At 36.5% G+C, this 19,399-nt stretch overlaps 1 protein-coding gene and 1 long non-coding RNA gene across 2 annotated transcripts; both read left to right on the top strand.

Annotated features, from left to right (window-relative positions):
* Positions 1-3,883: 3,883 nt before the first annotated feature.
* On the top strand, positions 3,884-19,068 carry LOC110375082 (pyruvate dehydrogenase E1 component subunit beta, mitochondrial). Its single transcript, XM_064037831.1, has 8 exons — positions 3,884-4,236; positions 4,960-5,113; positions 15,689-15,875; positions 16,220-16,342; positions 16,704-16,808; positions 17,123-17,242; positions 18,132-18,312; positions 18,901-19,068. The coding sequence occupies exons 1-8, from the start codon at positions 4,022-4,024 to the stop codon at positions 18,923-18,925; spliced, it is 1,110 nt and encodes a 369-aa protein (XP_063893901.1). The 5' UTR covers positions 3,884-4,021; the 3' UTR covers positions 18,926-19,068.
* On the top strand, positions 10,258-11,116 carry LOC135117759 (uncharacterized). The gene is made up of 3 exons (XR_010277135.1): positions 10,258-10,486; positions 10,708-10,800; positions 10,907-11,116. It is a non-coding gene; the product is annotated as an uncharacterized LOC135117759 (long non-coding RNA).
* Positions 19,069-19,399: the final 331 nt, after the last annotated feature.

Here is a 19,399-nt window from a genome sequence, read left to right as displayed (position 1 = left end):
GTAGGTATCATTTGATTTATGTAAGTATTTATGAAGGTAAAAAGCGGTCCCCCGACACGTCAAAATTTAGTTTACGTAGTGTTAAAAGTTATTTTTTGCTTTTTATAGGGTTTAGCGTTTTTAACCTTTTGTCATAATTATTGGTATTTTTTTTGGGTCGGGGGTTTTTTTAAATTTATAATTTAATTTAATTTCATGCTTTTTAAAGGAGCTCCTTAATCTATCCTTCTTGCATTTAATTTATTTAATCTTAAGATGGGGTCGCTATATGCGATCTCGGCCAAAGGAAGCTGTTTAACAATCCTCGTGACAAACTGGCTCTAAAGATTAACCTTTGGACATTCTAGATTTTCAGCAAAAATATAAATCGGTTTATCCGTTTCATTCCGGCATTCCAGGGTTTCATCCGCCACATCCCATTTCCAGCATCAGGTTCTCGTCAATCAGAAACATGAAGAGAACTCGTCAAGACAAGTTCAACGAGCCCAAACTCGATGAGTTTACTGAAAGGCAGTTCAGGGTTACGTCTCCTACCTTCGTGCCCTAACAGTAGACCAGCTCAGTGGTTCCAGAAGACATTAGTGTTTCAAATTTCAGATCCCACATATACTTGCAAGTAAACTGAGCGTGTAACATTCCTATCACATCTAGCAAACGAGCTGATGACCTTGAAGACCTGAACCGATTTCCACCAAACATAGCTAAGAACACTCCTGACTGACATACCTTTTAAACAAAAAAAACCGCATTACAATCGGATTATCCGTTTGGGAGCTACGATGCCACATACACACACACACACACACACAGACACGTCAAACTTATAACACCCCGTCGTTTTTGCGTCGGGGGTTAATAAAATACACATCTAAAAATAACGAACATATTCTCTACCAGAAAAACCACAGATAAATAAATATTTAGGTCGGAACTCCCCGAAAATCTCGCTATTAATATGTAACGTAATGCTTTGCGGTAATTATGCGGACTGGCCGGCTAAAGTATGCACATACGTAAATAGTAGCTTTATGTTGCGGAGAGAGATTGACCATAAACCTCTGTGGAATCAATCACTTAGTTGAAGAAAACTCGTTGGATGAAGATATCAATTGAGTGGAAATATTCCTTTAAATTATTTGTGCTGATATGTAGAGTTTTCTATAGCAAGCAAAGAATTGCTAGTTGTTTTGCTCCAGGAAAAAACAGGCGTTATGTTCTCCTTACTAGCCATATGTATGAAATACTATAGTAACTTTGCCTGTCTGTCGCGCTTTGACGCCAAATCTGTTAAACCTTAGATATTTTTTTACACAGGTATTCTAGAGCCTAATTAAGGATTACATTAAGCTTTTTATCCGGGAGTGAGAATTTCCCTCGGGAATTGGGTGACACTGTAAGAATCAGCTAGTTTTCTATATTTATTTCTGCTGAATGGTCCTATAAAGCAAGTGTGACAGACATCTCAAGATGATCAGTACGCATATCCGTATTTCCCGGGAGAACTTCGTGTTTACCCGACGTTCCACATATTTACATATAAGATGGCGTGTTCAATATATCATTTGCAAATGTCTGTCGTGTTGCATATTAGCATTCTGGGAACAGTTTTTGTAAACCTATGTGTATTGGGATGATTTCTGACTTTTAGAGAGAAAATAGTGAATTTTCTTATCTTTACGGCTGTTTCACACCACAGCAAGACAAAAGTATAGCATAACTAGCTTTGCTACGATTTTTAAGTAAAATTAATAAGTTTCACATTGATACAAAAGGAACTTTCAGGACCCTGCATTCCTACAGAGTACCACTCAGTGAGTGTAACCCAGAGAATAAGTGAGTATCATAACAATTTAGTTAGCAATTTATTACAACTTAGGGTCCCTAAGCCAGTTCTCACACTAAAAGACCACGCCTACGACTAATTTTATGCAAATATAGGACATTTGCATAACTTATAACAATTTAGCGAAACATAAAGCCGTAACTGTCTGCTTTTTAGAGTGCAGGAACATTTGACCCGGTTACAAAAGGCTTATAACTTTCAAGGTTGAGTCCAAAGAGTTTGTTTCTGAAGGAGTTGGACCCTCGCTAGAGAAGGTGACTTATGTAAAAGGTATTGAGCGATAAATATAAAGGTTTCTTCACTGACATGCCAAGGACAAAGCTTGAACAAGGATTTTAATTCCGTAAAAAATGTTTTAATGGTCAATGTATCTGTAAGTACTTTAGGAAAGCCGAATAGCTCGATGGCAGTCGTAAAACGATAATTACTCCTTATTTGTGTCCCTCAAGGATATCCTTGGACATTAATCTGTAATCGTCCATGCTATATGTGCTGGAAAGAGTCCTACAATCAAGGTAACCGATTCCGGGTACACGCGTAAAGCGGACATTCAGACGTTTATCGATGTTAGTAAAACGGCCATTTGCTCCCATAGTCGACCATTAAGTCCGCTAAGTGCTCAATCGTCGGATATCTTGAAATTTTTACTAGGACTCGTTGGTAAAACGGTACGTTACGTGTAAGATACGGGCTTGCGTTAAAGAGTTAGGCCGCGGGGATAAGTGGGCCAAGGCCGTGCAACTGTAAAGATTTAATGGCAGTCTGTTTTGGCCGCGTTTTGGGACCCGTACGTTAAGTAGCGGAAAGCGATTAACCAGCGCTGGGAAATTGACTCATAGAGGGTCCATCGCTTTATTCTGCGCTTTATGCGGGTGTGGCCCATATTTTCCCATATTTCTTCTCTTCTGTCTAATAAAATTGTTGAGAATATTTCCGACATAGTCTCATCTCTATGAGTTTTGGAGTGGGAGAGGTTTTCTCTTATTTCTAACATTTTGACTTTCCCATATCCCTAGCCTTTATACTTTTGAGCCCAATTCTGTCACTGCTGTAACTATAACTACAAGATGGGTCATTTGCCTAATTTCCTGAAGTCTCCCGCTTATCGCTCTCATTCGGGCCCCAGTCCGCTATCTCTCCGGTCCTGCCCAGAGCGGCCGACCCAAGTCTGCACACATATTAGTTTATTTACGAGAACCCCTGTTTTACAATCCCATGGGGATAATTAATGATGTGTGGAAAAGGTATAAGGGAATTACGATGGGCGAAAAGGCTGGCGTGGAGTGGGGTGATTAGTAGACTGGCTTTTGTTATGCAAGTTATTATGAAGGGTTATTAAAATATTCACACACAAATGTTTAGATAGGTAGGTAAGGCCTGAATGGAATTTGATGAAACTTAGCAGTAGATACCTAAGCATAGCTTACAAATAAAAAAAACACTATACTTGGTAGGCTAACTGTTTATTCAGGGGCAGGAAGTAAGTAGGTAGTTCCCTAAAGTTGAAACAAATAAATAAAAAAATATAAATGAATAGCCTACTTGGTAAATTGAAAGTCTTCCCCGATCCCTTAAAGCTACTTTTTGTTAACAGGAGAGCTGCTGGTAGACATTGTTGAGAACAGTAGTTAGAGTATATATAGATACCCCCTATTTGACAAAACCTGAAAACTTGTTTTAATATAGGTACCTTCTCCAACACTGAAGATTGAACAGCGTTGGGCAAAAGTTGATACGGCGCCACCTATTGAGAAAAGCTCAAACTACTAGTATTTCTGACGTTTTTGTGACATTCAATTTGACTTATATATAGTGTTGCCAGCTAATACTTAGATATTTTAAATTTTTTGGTGCATACTTTACTGGCCAATTCTTCTTTGTAAGTCGGTAAATAAAAACTTTAATAGCATTAAGTATTTCTAAATATTTTGTTTATATCTAAATGGTGTGTATCTAAATAAAAAAACCTTCAGAAAATTAACTGACGTATGACGTACGTAACAACATTGGCAACACTGCGTGCGACACTGCCTGTCTGATCACGACCTCCATTCATCCTTCGCCGCATCAAAATAACGTTTTTAACACCATTTTCAACAAAAAGCACTCTTAAAAGTCCCTCAATAGGCTTATGAGTGCAGTTTAATTACTTCTAACCTGTAATACTATAGTTTTGCTATGAAAATGGCGTTGAAATCGTCGCCGGTCCTTTTCGGATGGCTCTCTAGAGTGCCTCGTCGTAATTTCTCGATGTCTAAGGTCTTAGCCGCTAAGCCTATGACTGTGCGTGATGCCTTGAACAGTGCCATTGACGAAGAGATGGAACGAGATGAGAAGGTGTTCATATTGGGTGAGGAAGTGGCCCAATACGACGGGGCTTACAAAGTTACGAGGTGAGCGAAAAACGTCCACATAACCTTCTTACTGCATTTGTGTACCAGTTTTATGTGTTAAAAACTTCAAACATGTAGTACATTTTATTACTGAGAGCTTGAACTTGTATTGGTGTTCGCTTCATATTTTTTTCTGAAGTAAAATCTTATTCAATATTACATAACCAAAGAAGTTGCTGATAGATTTGAAATAAGCATGTTATCTTTGCACAGTGCTGTCAAATTGCATGCTGAACTTGATTCTAAAAATAAGATTAGCATTTGAAGTGTTCATTCTCTAGTCACTAATCAATTCTGCTAATGTGTTTGTTTTAATTAATTTTTATAAACAAATGTCATTAACAAAAACATATGATGAAGCTGTGGGAAAAGAAGGAAAAAAATTGTTTTGAGTGTATCAACCTGTTGTGCCTTAAGGTAATTCAAACCCGCAGTTTTAAAGAAATTCCACAATATTCATAGTTCTTTACACTGTGAGCATAAAAAATGTATGATGAATGAAATACATAGTGCATATAATTGTTTACTTTTTGCCACACAATATTATTCTTGGCACATTAAATTTACCTATTTTCAACTTCATTTAGTACATTATACACTGTGAATACATCTCTTAGGAACTGTCATTTTAATTTGATACACATTTTGAAAAGTTACTTGAATTCTCACACTAGATACCAAAAAAGGTTCAATATCATTTCAAATTAGCTGGTAACATTACAGGGGACTGTGGAAGAAGTACGGAGACAAGAGAGTCATAGACACACCAATCACGGAAAGCGGTTTTACCGGTATTGCTGTTGGTGCTGCGTTCGCTGGACTCCGGCCTATCTGCGAGTTCATGACTTTCAACTTCTCTATGCAGGCTATTGATCAAGTAAGCTACACTTTTTTATAGCTTTAGCTGGTATTGTAATTATTTATTGAAATATCAAATTATTACAATTCTATCACAGTAATAACATTTATTAAGAAAACTGTTAATTTAACTGAAAACTGTTAAACTGTGGCAAATACATGTGCCTCTCTGAAGTTTACTCATTTTAGGCCTTGGGCTTGTGTAGTAGTATATTTTAGTGGAGTGGAGCTTACCACAAATGTAAAGAAACCAAAAATCTCCGATTTTATTTATTCTCCTATACAAGTAGCAACATATCAATATACAAATCATACTAATTGCCAATAAATGGACTGTAGCTATCAAGCAACTGCATTCCGTTGCTCTCGTTACTCATAACAATTGTGTTTAAATCACTTCAATTGTATGCATTCACAGTTCTCAAACATCCTCATGTGAACTCAATCAACTTCCTTTCCAACCCAATGGAAAAATCATTGTTCAACTCAAATTATCTATGCTTCTATTCTTATGATTTTTTTTATTTTTAACCTAAAGGCTTCAAAACTACTTAACCGATTTGAATAAATCTTTCTCCGTCGAAAATCTACACTATTTATGAATAACATAATTTATCCAGAAAGAAGTTTCCCCGGGCTGCGGGCAGAACTGTGGGCAAACAGCCTTACTTTTAGCAAAGTAGTGTAATATTTAAATACATTTTTGAATCACACATTGTTTAGCATTGCCTTAAGTATTATCTTTATCACTTTATATTCATAGACATTGTGCATATCATAAAAATCCAATTTCAAACTAGTTTGATACATTGACACGAGATTATTTGCTGATAAACACGCTCTTACCTTTATGTTTGGGTTACATTTTGACCAAATTACATGACCATAACGTTTTTTTTATTCTAAAAAACTGGCCAAGTGCGAGTCGGACTCGTGCACGAAGGGTTCCGTAAATTACAGTTAAATCAACCTATCTCAAAAACTATAAGAGATACTTTGATCAAACCAAAAATCGTTGAAAGAGTTAATTAGCATGCATCACCTCTATTTTTTTTAGAATTTTATACCCCGTAGTTATAAAAATAGAGGGGGGGGACCAGGGGCTGGTCACTGCCGTACTTGACTAGATTTCGGTAAAAAATTTAGAAAAGCGCCATCTGCAATCCTCTTCCTAAAGTATTTAATATCTTCAAGTGATAATAGATGGCTCTTTAATCAAAAATTAACTTCCATAAAATATCACTAAAATTATTGAAATCTAAAAATTATTTTATATATTAGTATTACGTAGGAAATCTATCAATTATTTTTATTAAATCTGTACACTATTTTATATACATAAATTATTTTTCTATAATTATTTTTTTGGTTGGCAATAAACCGTGCCAACTGCCAATGCTGAAGTTAGAATTTGAATTTTAATGGCGAGTACAGTACATACAATTTGTGTGTTAAGTTTTCGTCCATTTAAGTGTTTTCTGCTGTTGACTTGCGTTGATTTGAGTTTTACTCATCCGCTGTGTTTTCGGTGAATTAGTGAGTGAGTTGAGCTGTGCTCCTCTGTTTCATTGTTTCACATAACTTGCGAAAAGACGCCATTAGTGTTTAGTATTATTTGCGATAAAGACGCCTTTTTTGTGATATTTGTGAAATAGACACTGTTATTGTGTTATTAGCGATTAGAGACGCTTGTTTGAGTGCATATAATCATGCCGAGGCGGTGCGAATTGGGATGTTCACACAACCCGGGTAAGTGCTTTCTTTATCAAGTTCATAGTACCTAGGGCCCGATTCTGTTAATAGTATCATTAAGTTATTAATATCAAAATTGAATAGAAATTAAATCGCAATATCAGTTTTAACCATTTCGGGCATTCTGCTACTAATATTTATAAGACCAATCGTATTCCAACGACATTCGATTGGTTGCTATTGGTCTGCCGTTTTGGTTTATAGGTACATATTACCATATTATTCTTAGTCTATATTGCCATATTGCCTCAAAGTCGTGGTGGCCTAGTGGGTAAAGAGCCAACCTCACAAGTATGAGGGCGTGGGTTCGATTCCAGGTCAGGCAAGTACCCATGCAACTTTTCTAAGTTTGTATGTACTTTCTAAGTATATCTTAGAAACCAATGACTGTGTTTCGGATGGCACGTTAAACTGTAGGTCCCGGCTATCATTTAACATCCTTGGCAGTCGTTACGGGTAGTCAGAAGCCAGTAAGTCTGACACCAGTCTAACCAAGGGGTATCGGGTTGCCGGGTAGCTGGGTTGAGGAGGTCAGATAGGCAGTCGCTCCTTGTACAGCACTGGTACTCAGCTGAATCCGGGAATTATTCCCAATAGTCCCTCTAGCTGTCCTCGGGGTGACAGCGGGAATTGTCTTCCAGTTATCACCGGGTGACAATTTGTGCCGACTGTTCCCTTTGAAAACTGACTAGAGGGACAAATGGGAAGTCTATTTCTCAGTTGTCACCGGGGTGACATTTGCTACGGTTCCTTCTTCCTTCCTAAGAAAAATGTAATTACCATAGATTTCAGGTTTTATTTATTATGTTACATAGAATCACATAAAAAATATATATATTATTATTTTAACTAACACAATGTCAACAGGCTTACAAAATCGATTTTTTATAGTAGTTAATACTACTATAAAAACAAAAACAACATTATGTTTCCTATAATAGGCACAATCACAGATAACTTTAATTAATACTAATCACAGATAATCACTAATGGTTAAGTTAAAAGTGCTTATTAGTCGCATGCTTATTTGTAACACAGTTTGTAATCTTGTTAAATTAAATAAAATTAAGAAAACGATTGGTGTTAATAGAAATTAATAATATGTGATGTACCTATTAAAGGAAACACAATGTTGTTTGTTATAAGAAATAAAACCTGAAATCTATGATAATTACATTTTTTTTCTTTGGAAGATTCTATGTAGCATAATAAATAAAACCTGAAATCTATGGTAATTACATTTTTTTCTTTGGAAGGAAGAAGGAACCGTAGCAAATGTCACCCCGGTGACAACTGAGAAATAGACTTCCCATTTGTCCCCTAGTCAGTTTTCAAAGGGAACAGTCGGCACAAATGTCACCTGATAACTGGAAGACAATGGCTATCACCCGGACACATAGAGGCTATTACTACATAGTATAAAACAAAGTCGCTTTTTCTGTCATGTGTCATGTTGTATGTCCCTATGAACGCTCAAATCTTTAAAACTACGCAACGGATTTTGATGCGGTTTTTAATAGATAGAGTAACTCATGAGAAGGTTTTTATGTATAATAACATCTATTAAATAATGGAGAAATACTGTTACCCGTGCGAAGCCGGGGCGGGTCGCTAGTTGGGAATAATTCGAATCCGGTTAGACTGGAAGCCGACCCCAACATAGTTGGGAAAAGGCTCGGAGGATGATGATATTGCCATATTGCAATCGTAAATCGTTTGCAGACAATATGATTCATTATTGAATCACAGAAAAGGATAAACACGTTTATTTAAAAGAAAAAATAGTGGAATGCCACATACGCTTCAATCGTAATTGAGTCGTGATTGGATCTCAGTCGGATGTGAATCGCATGTCGCTAAAGTAAAATTAGCAGGGGCAGGATTCTGCGCAATTTTTCTTTGAAATAAACGTTTTATCCTTTTCTGTCATTCAATAATGAATCATTTTGTCTGCAAATGATTTACGATTGCAATATGGCAATATAGACTAAGAATATTATGGTAATATAGACCAAAATGGCAGACCAATCGCAAACCAATCGAATGTCGTTGGAATACGATTGGTCTTATATTAGTAACAGAATGCCCGATATGGTTAAAAAAGCTGTTGCGATGCAATTTCTATTCAATTTTGACATTATTAACTTAACAGAATCGGGCCCCAGAATCGTGCTCCTGAAAGCTCCTAGTCATCCGGATAAACTTGTCATCACGGGAGATACCAACTCAGTCAATTATAAGGTTGGGCGTTTAGAGAAACACAGTTCCTTACGAGTAACCATTTATTACTGAATCCCATATGAAATGATACATGATTTAATAAGATAGACATACATAGATAGACACGCGCACACATACATAGGTAATAGGTATTCATTCATACATACACTATACAATATCAGCATACAAACTTCATATTTTTGTAATTTATTTTTCAGGTGTGACACAACATCAATTTCCACACCCAGAAAAGAATCCTGAGTTATTCAAAGCCTGGGTTAATATAGTTGGTGGAAAACTGGAGACTGCAGATGATATCAAATTTTACAGAAAGCGAGTCATCTGTGACATACATTTTGCAGACAAGTTTAAGAATCGCAACAACCGTTTAAATAACATAGCTGTTCCTACTCTCCATCTTCAGGGTAAGATTTAGATCTTTATTCTTGAACTAGATCGCAATGCCACCTACTGAGTTAAAATTGCCATTAAGAAAACAAAATTCTTAATTATTCACAATTAAACTGAACTGAAATCTTTTAGGCCACCTGTTTGCAGTATATTAATATTTAATTGGATATAAAATGCAGTTCATTCACCCCTTAACCAACTCGGTGAAGGTTGTTGTTTAGTGGGATCTTAGACTTGCTAAATGCTTGGCTACCTACATTCTCAAATTATGTTTAACTAGCTGCCATAATTAAATACTGCATTTTTTTTATAATAATAATCCCCCCCCCCATGGGGCCACCTTGACGTGATGGGGGAAGGCATGAACGCTTAAAGAAGTCAGTAAGAACTAGACGACCCTGTGCCAATTGGTAAACATGAGGTACCATCAGAAAATATAGTCATAACACCTCGGCTAACCCTTTCCAACTAACGGTCCCAACTTCCCAACTAACCTTCCCTTTCCCTTTACCTTCTCTTCAGTGTCTGATAAAATATATATCTTATTACTTTAAAATATGTACTCTGCAGTCACCTTCTCTCTTTCACCTCTTAACTTTTCTTTTTCTTAAGTTTTAAAACATTGCTCCTAATATAATTTAATGCGACTACGAAATAGAGTAATAATACCCCAGGCGGGTACCGGAGCTAATCGCGATGGAGAATCCCGCCCCTTTGTATTCTGGGTGGGGGCGACGCTTTTAAATTTCATTTTTTCATAGATACCTTTAAGGCCACCTGTTTGCAGTATAGTAATATTTAATTGGATATAAAATACTGTTCATTCACCCCTTAACCAACTCGGTGAAGGTTGTTGTTTAGTGGGATCTTAGACTTGTTTTACTATTTCCAGGTGCTCCATCACAAGATGCTCATATGCCTCCTGCAACTCCACATATACCAACTGAACTTCCTATGCCTGAACATAATATATGGGATCTGCCTTCTACATCAAAGCAAATAATCACTGGTATGTAAACGCTTGGCTACCTACATTCTCAAATTATGTTTAACTAGCTACCATAATTAATTACTGCATTAAGTAATATGTAACTGTTGTGTAGTCATTACAAACACACTTCAACTTGATTTATTGTAATGACAATTTAGGTTAATAATCCTCATGTAACTCACACTAGTAATTTTGATGTTTACAATGACAATGGTGAATTATTATTATTTTATTTTCAGCTGCACCTCCCAATGCGTGTGTTATAGCAGCAGAACATAATTATTGCAGTAAACATGGTATACAACAAAGACGGAAACTTAAAGGAGACAAAAGTAAGTGCCAATGTAGTTTATACCATAAGATATCCAAAAAAAATGTTTATACATAGGCTACTTTTATCTGGGTGTGGAAAGTAGTAAAGTAAAAGTTTTTTTGCAGAAAAACTGAAATCAACTTCATCGCTGGAGAATGAATTAAAGATTTCAAGATTCCAAATGAAGAATTTAAAAACCGAAATTATTCGGTTACGTAAACGGAGTAGTAGTTTGAAAGAAAGATTAGCCAGCGTTGATAAAATTAGCAATACAAATTGTTTAAAAAAAATAACGAGAAATATGACAACTGCAGCAAAATATTCACAAACATGCAGTACACCCAAACTCACAAGAGAGCTCGTGGGCGGAGGTTTACTTTAAAGGAAAAAGTTTTGTCTCTCCATGTACAAAAGAGTCCCAAGAGTTATACTCTTTTATATAAATACTTTACATTGCCCTCTATAAAATCATTAAAAGGCTTCTTGCGAAAATTGAAATAGAGTCGGGGCTAAATAAGTTTTTATTCATAAAAATGAGAAAGACTGTGAAGGAATTAAGTCCAGAAGATCGCCTCTGCTGTCTTATTTTTGACGAGATGTCAATATCGCCGCAGATCCATTACGACGGATCTAAGGATAAATTAAAGGGATTCGCTTGGCGTAGTAAAATTGCTGACCATGTTTTAGTTTACATGGTCAAAGGATTAAAGAAAAATTTAAACAGCCTGTTGCATACTTTTTTACAAATTCTGTTAACAAAGCAGAATTAAAAGCCTTGACTATAAAAGTCATTAAATATGTTCAGGGTACAGGGCTTAATATTTTGTGCACAGTGTGCGACCAAAGCACAGTAAATGTCAGTGTAGTGAATGAAATTATTGAAGATAGTAGAATAAAATTCATAAAAGAAAATAAGGAATGGAGACATGATGTAATGGAAGTAGGAAATCTAAAATTATCCCATTATTTGATGTCCCTCATTTATTGAAAGGGTAAGAAACAATTTACTTACGAAGGACTTAAAATATTTCGACTTCGAAGAAAAGGTTGAAAAGACGATAAAATGGGAATATTACCAGAAAATTTATGAAGCGGACAAATTACATGGTGAATTAAAAATATGTCAGAAACTAACTGATGAACATATTTATGTGGAGAAAATAAAAAAAATGAAGGTCAAACACGCAACCCAAATTTTTAGCCGCAGTGTTGCTACAGCTGCAGAACATTTATCTGCTAGGGGCGATTTATCTAATGAGTGCCGCCAAGTAATTACATTTACCAAAATGATGGACAATTTATTTGATTCCTTAAATTCAAGCTCATTTAATATGATACATGGAAAAATGTATAAATGTGGTGTTAGAAACAATTCTCCTCATCATGAATTATGGGAAAATGCCAAAAAGGTATTAAAATCAATAAAATTTATTAAAGTTAAAAAAGAAAAGGAAAATAAAATAAGATTAATTGAAACGAGTTCGGTACCTTCAATAAAAATTTTATACGTACTATTGAGGGCATGCAACAGTTGTGGAAAATATTATCCCAAAATATTTATTTGATACAATGATGACCAGAAACTTTAACCAGGACCCACTGGAAAATTTTTTTGGGAACATTAGAAGTTTTGGGGTGAGGAATACGGCACCCAACACAATTAGCTTTGAAGGTGCCTATAAATCACTTCTTTTAAATAATTATAACTCACCCCATTCACTTAACGCTAACTGTGAAAATGATGACAATGATTGTCTTCAGACATTGAGTTTCTTTTTGGAAGACAAACTTTTAGAAAACACTTCTAATGTTCCCAGTAATGAGGTTCTACCATTTCAGCAAGAAGAAAATGACGAAATTGAGGTGCCTTTTATAAATTTAAATTCTGAGCCTGCTGATGCTGGTCAGGCCAATTATGTATGTGGGTGGGTGCTGGCTAAATGTTTTAAAAAAGTTGCTAAATCATGCAGGCACTGCAAAACTGAACTAACTGGCGACAGTCAATTAAAATCAAATAGTTATATAAGGGCAAAAGAATATACAAAAGGAAAACATTGTCTGTTGTATCCCAATATAGTGGCGGAAAAAGTTTTAAAGACATACAAAATATTGTAGTAGAAATTTTGAAAAAGAATGTGCCAAAAACTAAATTAAAAGAAAAGATAAAAATGTTTTTAGACATATTTGTGGATTATCCTTTCACCTGCGATATCCACAAGATAGAATTAAGAAATGTTTTTGAAAACATTACAATAAATATTTTGGTATATAGTTGGTGCCGCTCAATTAATCGAATTTTATCAGGTAAAATCCAATATCGTGATGAGGATGATGAAACTAAACTTTCAGCACAAATTTATTACAATAAACATAAACATAAGTAAATATGATTTTTATTTAATTCCAGGTCGCCTACTAAGTACTTTCTAAATGTTCCTACATAACGTTGTTCTGTTGAGTTGTAGTAATCTGTGTTGTATTTCCATATTTCAATAAATAACTATTTTCTACATTCTGTGGCTATATTTTGTAAGTACGTACGTATGAACAAATTCCCTAGAATATCTATAGACGGTTATTCGTCATCTCGACACACTAAACTCACCACGAATGTGTCGAGTTGGTGAAACTCAAAATTTGTACATTTATCATGTCGTCAACTCGCCACGTCAAGATTTTAATTCGTGTCCAGTTAGTGAAACTTAGATTTTATCACTTTTATGTTTTCGCCAAGTTTGGGAATCAACTTTTCGCGTTTCAAACGTTTGCAAAATGGACGTTCAGTGGCCGATGATGTTTGTGACACAATGTATCCAGTTGGCGAAAACATAAAAGTGATAAAATCTAAGTTTCACTAACTGGACACGAATGAAAATCTTGAGTGGCGAGTTGACGACATGATAAATGTACAAATTTCGAGTTTCACCAACTCGACACTTTAATGGTGAGTTTAGTCTGTCGAGATGACGAATAACCTGTAGACAATACTGATGTATACATGTGTGTGAAATGGGATGTACGCACACATAAACAATTTGTTTCGGCAGACGATACCAGATGGCGCTTCAAAAATCGTTTGAAGGTTGCAGAAAAAAATCGAAGTGGGTTCTCTATTCCCAATCTATTTACTATACTCTATGGGGGGGACATACTTTTTACGACTTTGAGAGCTGATATCTCAAAAACCGTTCACTTTAAGAAAAATGTTTTTTAGAAAACTTTATATCATTTTAAAAGACCTTTCCATTGATACCCCACACGGGTATGTACATCGAAAAAAAAAATTTCATCCCTCAGTTACATGTATGGGGGGCCCCACCCCCAATTCTTTTTTTTACTATTTAGTGTCATATTTTTGTAGCGGTTCATACAACACATATTCCCATCAAATTTCATCACTGTAGTACTTATAGTTTCCGAGTAAATCGGCTGTGACAGACGGACAGACGGACAGACGGACATGACGAAACTATAAGGGTTCCGTTTTTGCCATTTTGGCTACGGAACCCTAAAAAATGAGATAAGAAGTCTTTGATAACGTGATAGTTATTATTATGTCTATCTCTGCGAACAAAGTAAATTTCGGAGATTCTCTGAGTTTAGCTTAATATATTAAGTAAGAGAAGAATTTACTTATAACACCCATTACAGATTGTATGAATCAATTTTAAATTCCAAGTGTCTGTTCGACATAAAACAGGCCCATGAACGATAAACACTAAGTAATGATTGCGGCTGTAATAAGATATGAATGTAAATAAAAATCATTTAGAACTGATAAGATAAAAGTCTGGGATTTCATGGTTAAATACTTACATAAATCTTGTAGACATCTGATGCACGATAACTGCTTATCTGCATAATATCATACTGAATGTCAAATCAAGTGCAACTAATAAAATTAATATTGTTATTTAATCTCTCATGTAGTTTACTTAACCTTAATAGGGATATATTCACTAGCTTCCGCCGGAGGGTCCACCCGCGACCCGCGGGAACTACTAAACTGACACAGATAAAAATTATCCTTCCTGCAAAAATGGACGATCTAACAATGAAAGATTTGCGAAATCGGCCAAGTAGTTCCTGAGTATAACGAGTTTAAGCAATTAAACAAACTATTCCGCTTTATACCTCTATATGTGTAAATAGTTTTCTTGTGCTATTTATTTATTTTTTGACACCATAGCTAATAAGCAAAATGGTAACGTTGCCTTACTTAATATCGACATTATTATTATACCAAATCTTCTTTATTGATATGACATTGGTTAGCTATTTCATAGTATGTTATAGTAATAGCCTCGTTGGTCTAGTAGTCGCAAGCGTCGCTGCTGTGCTCGAGGTCTCGGGTTCGATTCCCGGGTCGGGCCGAAATCGCTTTGTGGGTTTTCTTAAACTTTCACAAAGCAGCCCGTAGTCTGGAAGTTGGTGATTGATTCACCCGTGCATCGGAGAGCACGTAAATGTCGGTCCTGCGCCTGATCTCTTTCCGGTCGTGTCGGATTGCCGACCCATCGGGTTATGAGAGTGAAGGAATAGGGAGTGCAGCTGTGTCTGCGCAAATGCTCGTGCACTATAATATGTACTGCGCAGCTGGCTGATCTCCTTAAGTAAGAACAGCCGCCGTGGCCGAAATCGGCCGTGGACGCCATTATTATTAATATAGTAATAGATATGAGAGAATGAGAGCAGTGACTGATCTACCTTGGGCACTATGGCCATTGCTACAACCCTAATATACTTGTCTACACTTAATTTTTTTTATGTACTTTTTTATTTACTCCCCCTATGTACTGATCTTATATACTCCATCCAAATATCCACCTATCTTCTACATTATGTATTACTCCTATGTATATTCCTTTAAGTATTTATGTATGTTAATTACGTTTTTTATCTTCCAGATAATAAACTCAGCGGCTAAAACGTTCTACATGTCTGCGGGCACAGTCCCCGTGCCGATAGTGTTCCGCGGCGCTAACGGAGCCGCGTCGGGCGTCGCTGCGCAGCACTCGCAGTGCTTCGGCGCCTGGTACAGCCACTGTCCAGGGTTGAAGGTCGTCATGCCCTGCACTTCGGAAGATGCTAAAGGTAGGTAGAGTTTTCTGTCTAAAATTATAAATGCAATAGTTTCTGAGTGTTGGTACCTATCTGACTCTGATTCTATACAGGTATTTGTTCCTTCACACGCAAACTAGATTTTTATAAAATTTTTCAATTATGTATTTTATACTTACATCAAAATAACGCATGGGTTATCTTTTATCTGAGAGCAGAAATAATCCCCACGAGATGCAGGGAACAGCCAATTGACCTCTTGCTATGTATGCTATGTATGTTTGAGCTCAAGCTGCTATATTATCAAATACCAACATTTTATGATCTAATCATTATATTATGCGTTTATATTAAGTGATCTTAATGTCATATTTCAGGTCTTCTAAAATCGGCGGTAAGGAGCAACGACCCAGTTGTAGTATTAGAAGATGAAATTCTGTACGGTGTGCCATTCCCTATGTCTGACGAGGCACTCTCGCCTGACTTCTTAGTTCCCATCGGTATGTATCATTAATGTAACCTTTATTTATACAATAACATTAAGAAGATATAATATGAGGCATATGACATACTAGTTGGCCAATCAAGTAGCTACCTTGGGTTTCACGGGTTTGATTCCCGCACGGGAACATAATATCTGCAGATCAGTATGTCTGATCGGTGAATTAGTTTGTATTACATATTATAAGCAGTCGAAGTCGGCGGTCCAGAAGTTTTCGAACTTTTTCCTCAACGAGAAAGTGACTTTAAAAGTAAAAGACTTGTTTAATTATTGTGTGTATTTAAAAGACCCTGTTTTTGTATGAATTTTGTAAAACCTCCAAGGGCAATAATAATAGTAACCATAATGTTATTTCCTAGGCAAAGCGAAGATCGAGCGTGAAGGCAAGCACATCACGCTGGTCTGCGCCGGCCGCGCCACCGACACCGCGCTGCAGGCCGCCAAGGAACTCTCCGGAAACGCAGGTTAGTTTCACAAACAATCCTATTCATCATCCGCCCAGCCTTTTTTCAACTATATTGGGGTTGCCCAAGCAACTCGATACCCCTTGCTAAATCTGGTTGCCAGACTTTCTGGCTTCTGACTACCCGTAATGACACCCATAAATGCCAAAGATGACATGAGCTGGGGCCCACCAATATATCGAGCTCTCGGAAACACGGAAGAACTCGTCATAATAAGTTTTGTGCCCAGAATTACATTGTACACCCATTGAATTTTACGACAACTGTACAAATGAAAACAAAACTTATTATAAGACATTGTTTTTTCTCTCCAGGTATCGAATGTGAAGTGATCAACCTGCGAACGATCAGGCCTCTGGACTTCGAGACCATCGCCCGCTCCGTCGCTAAGACGCATCATCTTATCACTGTGGAACAGGGCTGGCCCCAGTCAGGTAAGACCAGATACTTTATTGAATACTAATATCTGTCGGAAGTTTTAATCCGCATCGCGAAGAACTGAGAATTGTTCAAAAATTGACGACCCATGATATAAAAAATATATTGTAAGGTACATAAATTATATAAAGTGTACCTACAATCACTGCTGAATTAGCTGTTCGAAGATTTTGATCTCTGTAAAATGGCCATTCATGGAAAGAAAATTTGTGTCCAAGAAGTGAAAGAAAGAAAGAAAATGCGTTTAATTGTGTGCTTGGATAAATAAGACAAATGTTTTTTCGCTCTTTACCTAAATATATACTATCATGACAAATGACTGCACTGGCGATAATCCAAAGAAAGTTTATCGACCTTAAAGCCACTCCCACATTTACAACTTTAAATTCTGTCGTCAATGCCACATCTATCGTCGGTATTTTGTTCCACGTTTTGGCACGTTCTTAGTTACGTAGAATACGATTATTGTGCGTCATCATGTCACACCCATCTATTTCGAAAATATCTTTATGAATTATATGTTTTGCTTGCAGTTTTACTCGAATGAAAAGTAATTTAAATTTCTTGGTAAATAGGTTATTTAATAGGTTCTTATTTTCTTTCAAAGCGGGTTATTACTTGCTTACTTGGATTGTTGTGTTCAAACAAATAAAGAAATAAGTGAAGATGCTTTATTTACTAAATGAATATACTTTTTTTATAATCATTAGAATCAGAAGAAACATTTCGCTATTCTGATTAAACTAATGAGTATAAAAGAAGAGTTTCTTTGGAAAAATGGTCTATAATTATGAGTACCATCACGTTTTCTAGTGTTGGCTACTAATGACTCGTCACCCTATATGTTAAAGGATTTATGTTTAACCCACTCCCCTTGCCCCGCAGGTATCGGCGCGGAGATCTGTGCCCGCGTGATGGAGTCTCCCTCGTTCTTCGAGCTGGACGCGCCGGCGTGGCGCGTGACGGGCGCGGACGTGCCCATGCCCTACGCCAGGACCTTGGAGCAGCACGCGCTGCCGCAGGGCAAGGACGTCGTCGCCGCCGTCAGCGCCGTGCTCGGGAACAAGTTAGTATATATGACTAGCATTCACTGACCATAGTGAAGCTACAACTTAATGCCATACACATAACGCAAAATCTCCTAAAAGAGTAGCACGTCAAAATGCGGGTGTTCAAGAAACGACATAGTTACTGACTCCGCTTTTACACGTCTTTGGACCACACTCATAGCGTTCATAGATGTTTAACTAAAAGAATCCAGACACATTCTTAATTCACTCATACCAATATTCACCTTGTTTGGTAAGTCATTTTAGTTATACCCACCGAAAAAAAAATTACATAGCACCTGCACCTGAACTAACTCATCTTTCCTTACTCCGTACATATACCCAAAATTTATGGTGGGTATAAATGTATGGTAGGGAACTATAAAAAGTCCTCGGTTCAAAGCCCCAGCCGGAACTGTTCATTTAATAATGTCCATCGCGGTACCTCAAAAAACATTTCTGTCGATAAACAAATAGCCCAACAACATACATCTCTGCTTCTTCGTGACGGCACATACTATATAAACATGTGAACACACTATTTACTTGGTAAAATAATTTGTGCTAAAAATGTATCATAATATATTTTTTTGTTCTTTCCCCAGGATCAGTCAAGTAAGCAGCCAGTGATAGGGAATCTCTAGAGAAAAGCCGCCGAACAGAAGGCGTTAAATTGAAATTGTAAATATTTTTATTTACTACGATAATTATTAACTTTTTATTTATTAAGAATGGAAAAGAGAATTTGGTAATAAATGATGTTATTATTATTATTTCGTGTTTTAATTTTAATAAGACCTTAATAAGACTTTGCAAAACGAGAAAGACCTATAAATACTTATAAGTAGCCATTTTCGAACGCGTCCCGTGGGACTGCCCGTACCGGGATAAAATATAGCCTTTGTTGCTCGGAAAGAGTGTAGCTTTCCAACCGTGAAAGTTTTTTTTTTATTCGGTCCGGTAGTTTTTATTATCCATTACAATTTAAATTATTTTACAAAAGAAAATAATGTAGGCATTCCAATATTTTCAGTCCTGGCGACAAAAATGTAAAGCGATTGCCATCTATCGGTAGTAAACTGTAGCTCGTAGGATCCCTCGTTT

The sequence above is a fragment of the Helicoverpa armigera genome, chromosome 14, assembly GCF_030705265.1.
Source record: "Helicoverpa armigera isolate CAAS_96S chromosome 14, ASM3070526v1, whole genome shotgun sequence".
NCBI classification, from domain to species: Eukaryota; Metazoa; Arthropoda; class Insecta; order Lepidoptera; family Noctuidae; genus Helicoverpa; species Helicoverpa armigera.
The sequence above is the reverse complement of the archived record's forward strand: the minus strand, read 5'-3'. Positions and strand labels throughout refer to the sequence as shown.

What these genes read in the sequence shown, in the direction of transcription:
- LOC110375082 (XM_064037831.1), top strand. Translation starts at nt 4,022, where the DNA reads ATGAAAATGGCGTTGAAATCGTCGCCGGTCCTTTTCGGATGGCTCTCT. An exon ending in TGACTTCTTAGTTCCCATCG is followed by an intron (nt 16,343 to 16,703) that starts GTATGTATCATT and finishes GTTATTTCCTAG; the next exon opens with GCAAAGCGAAGATCGAGCGT. An exon ending in GGAACTCTCCGGAAACGCAG is followed by an intron (nt 16,809 to 17,122) that starts GTTAGTTTCACA and finishes TTTTCTCTCCAG; the next exon opens with GTATCGAATGTGAAGTGATC.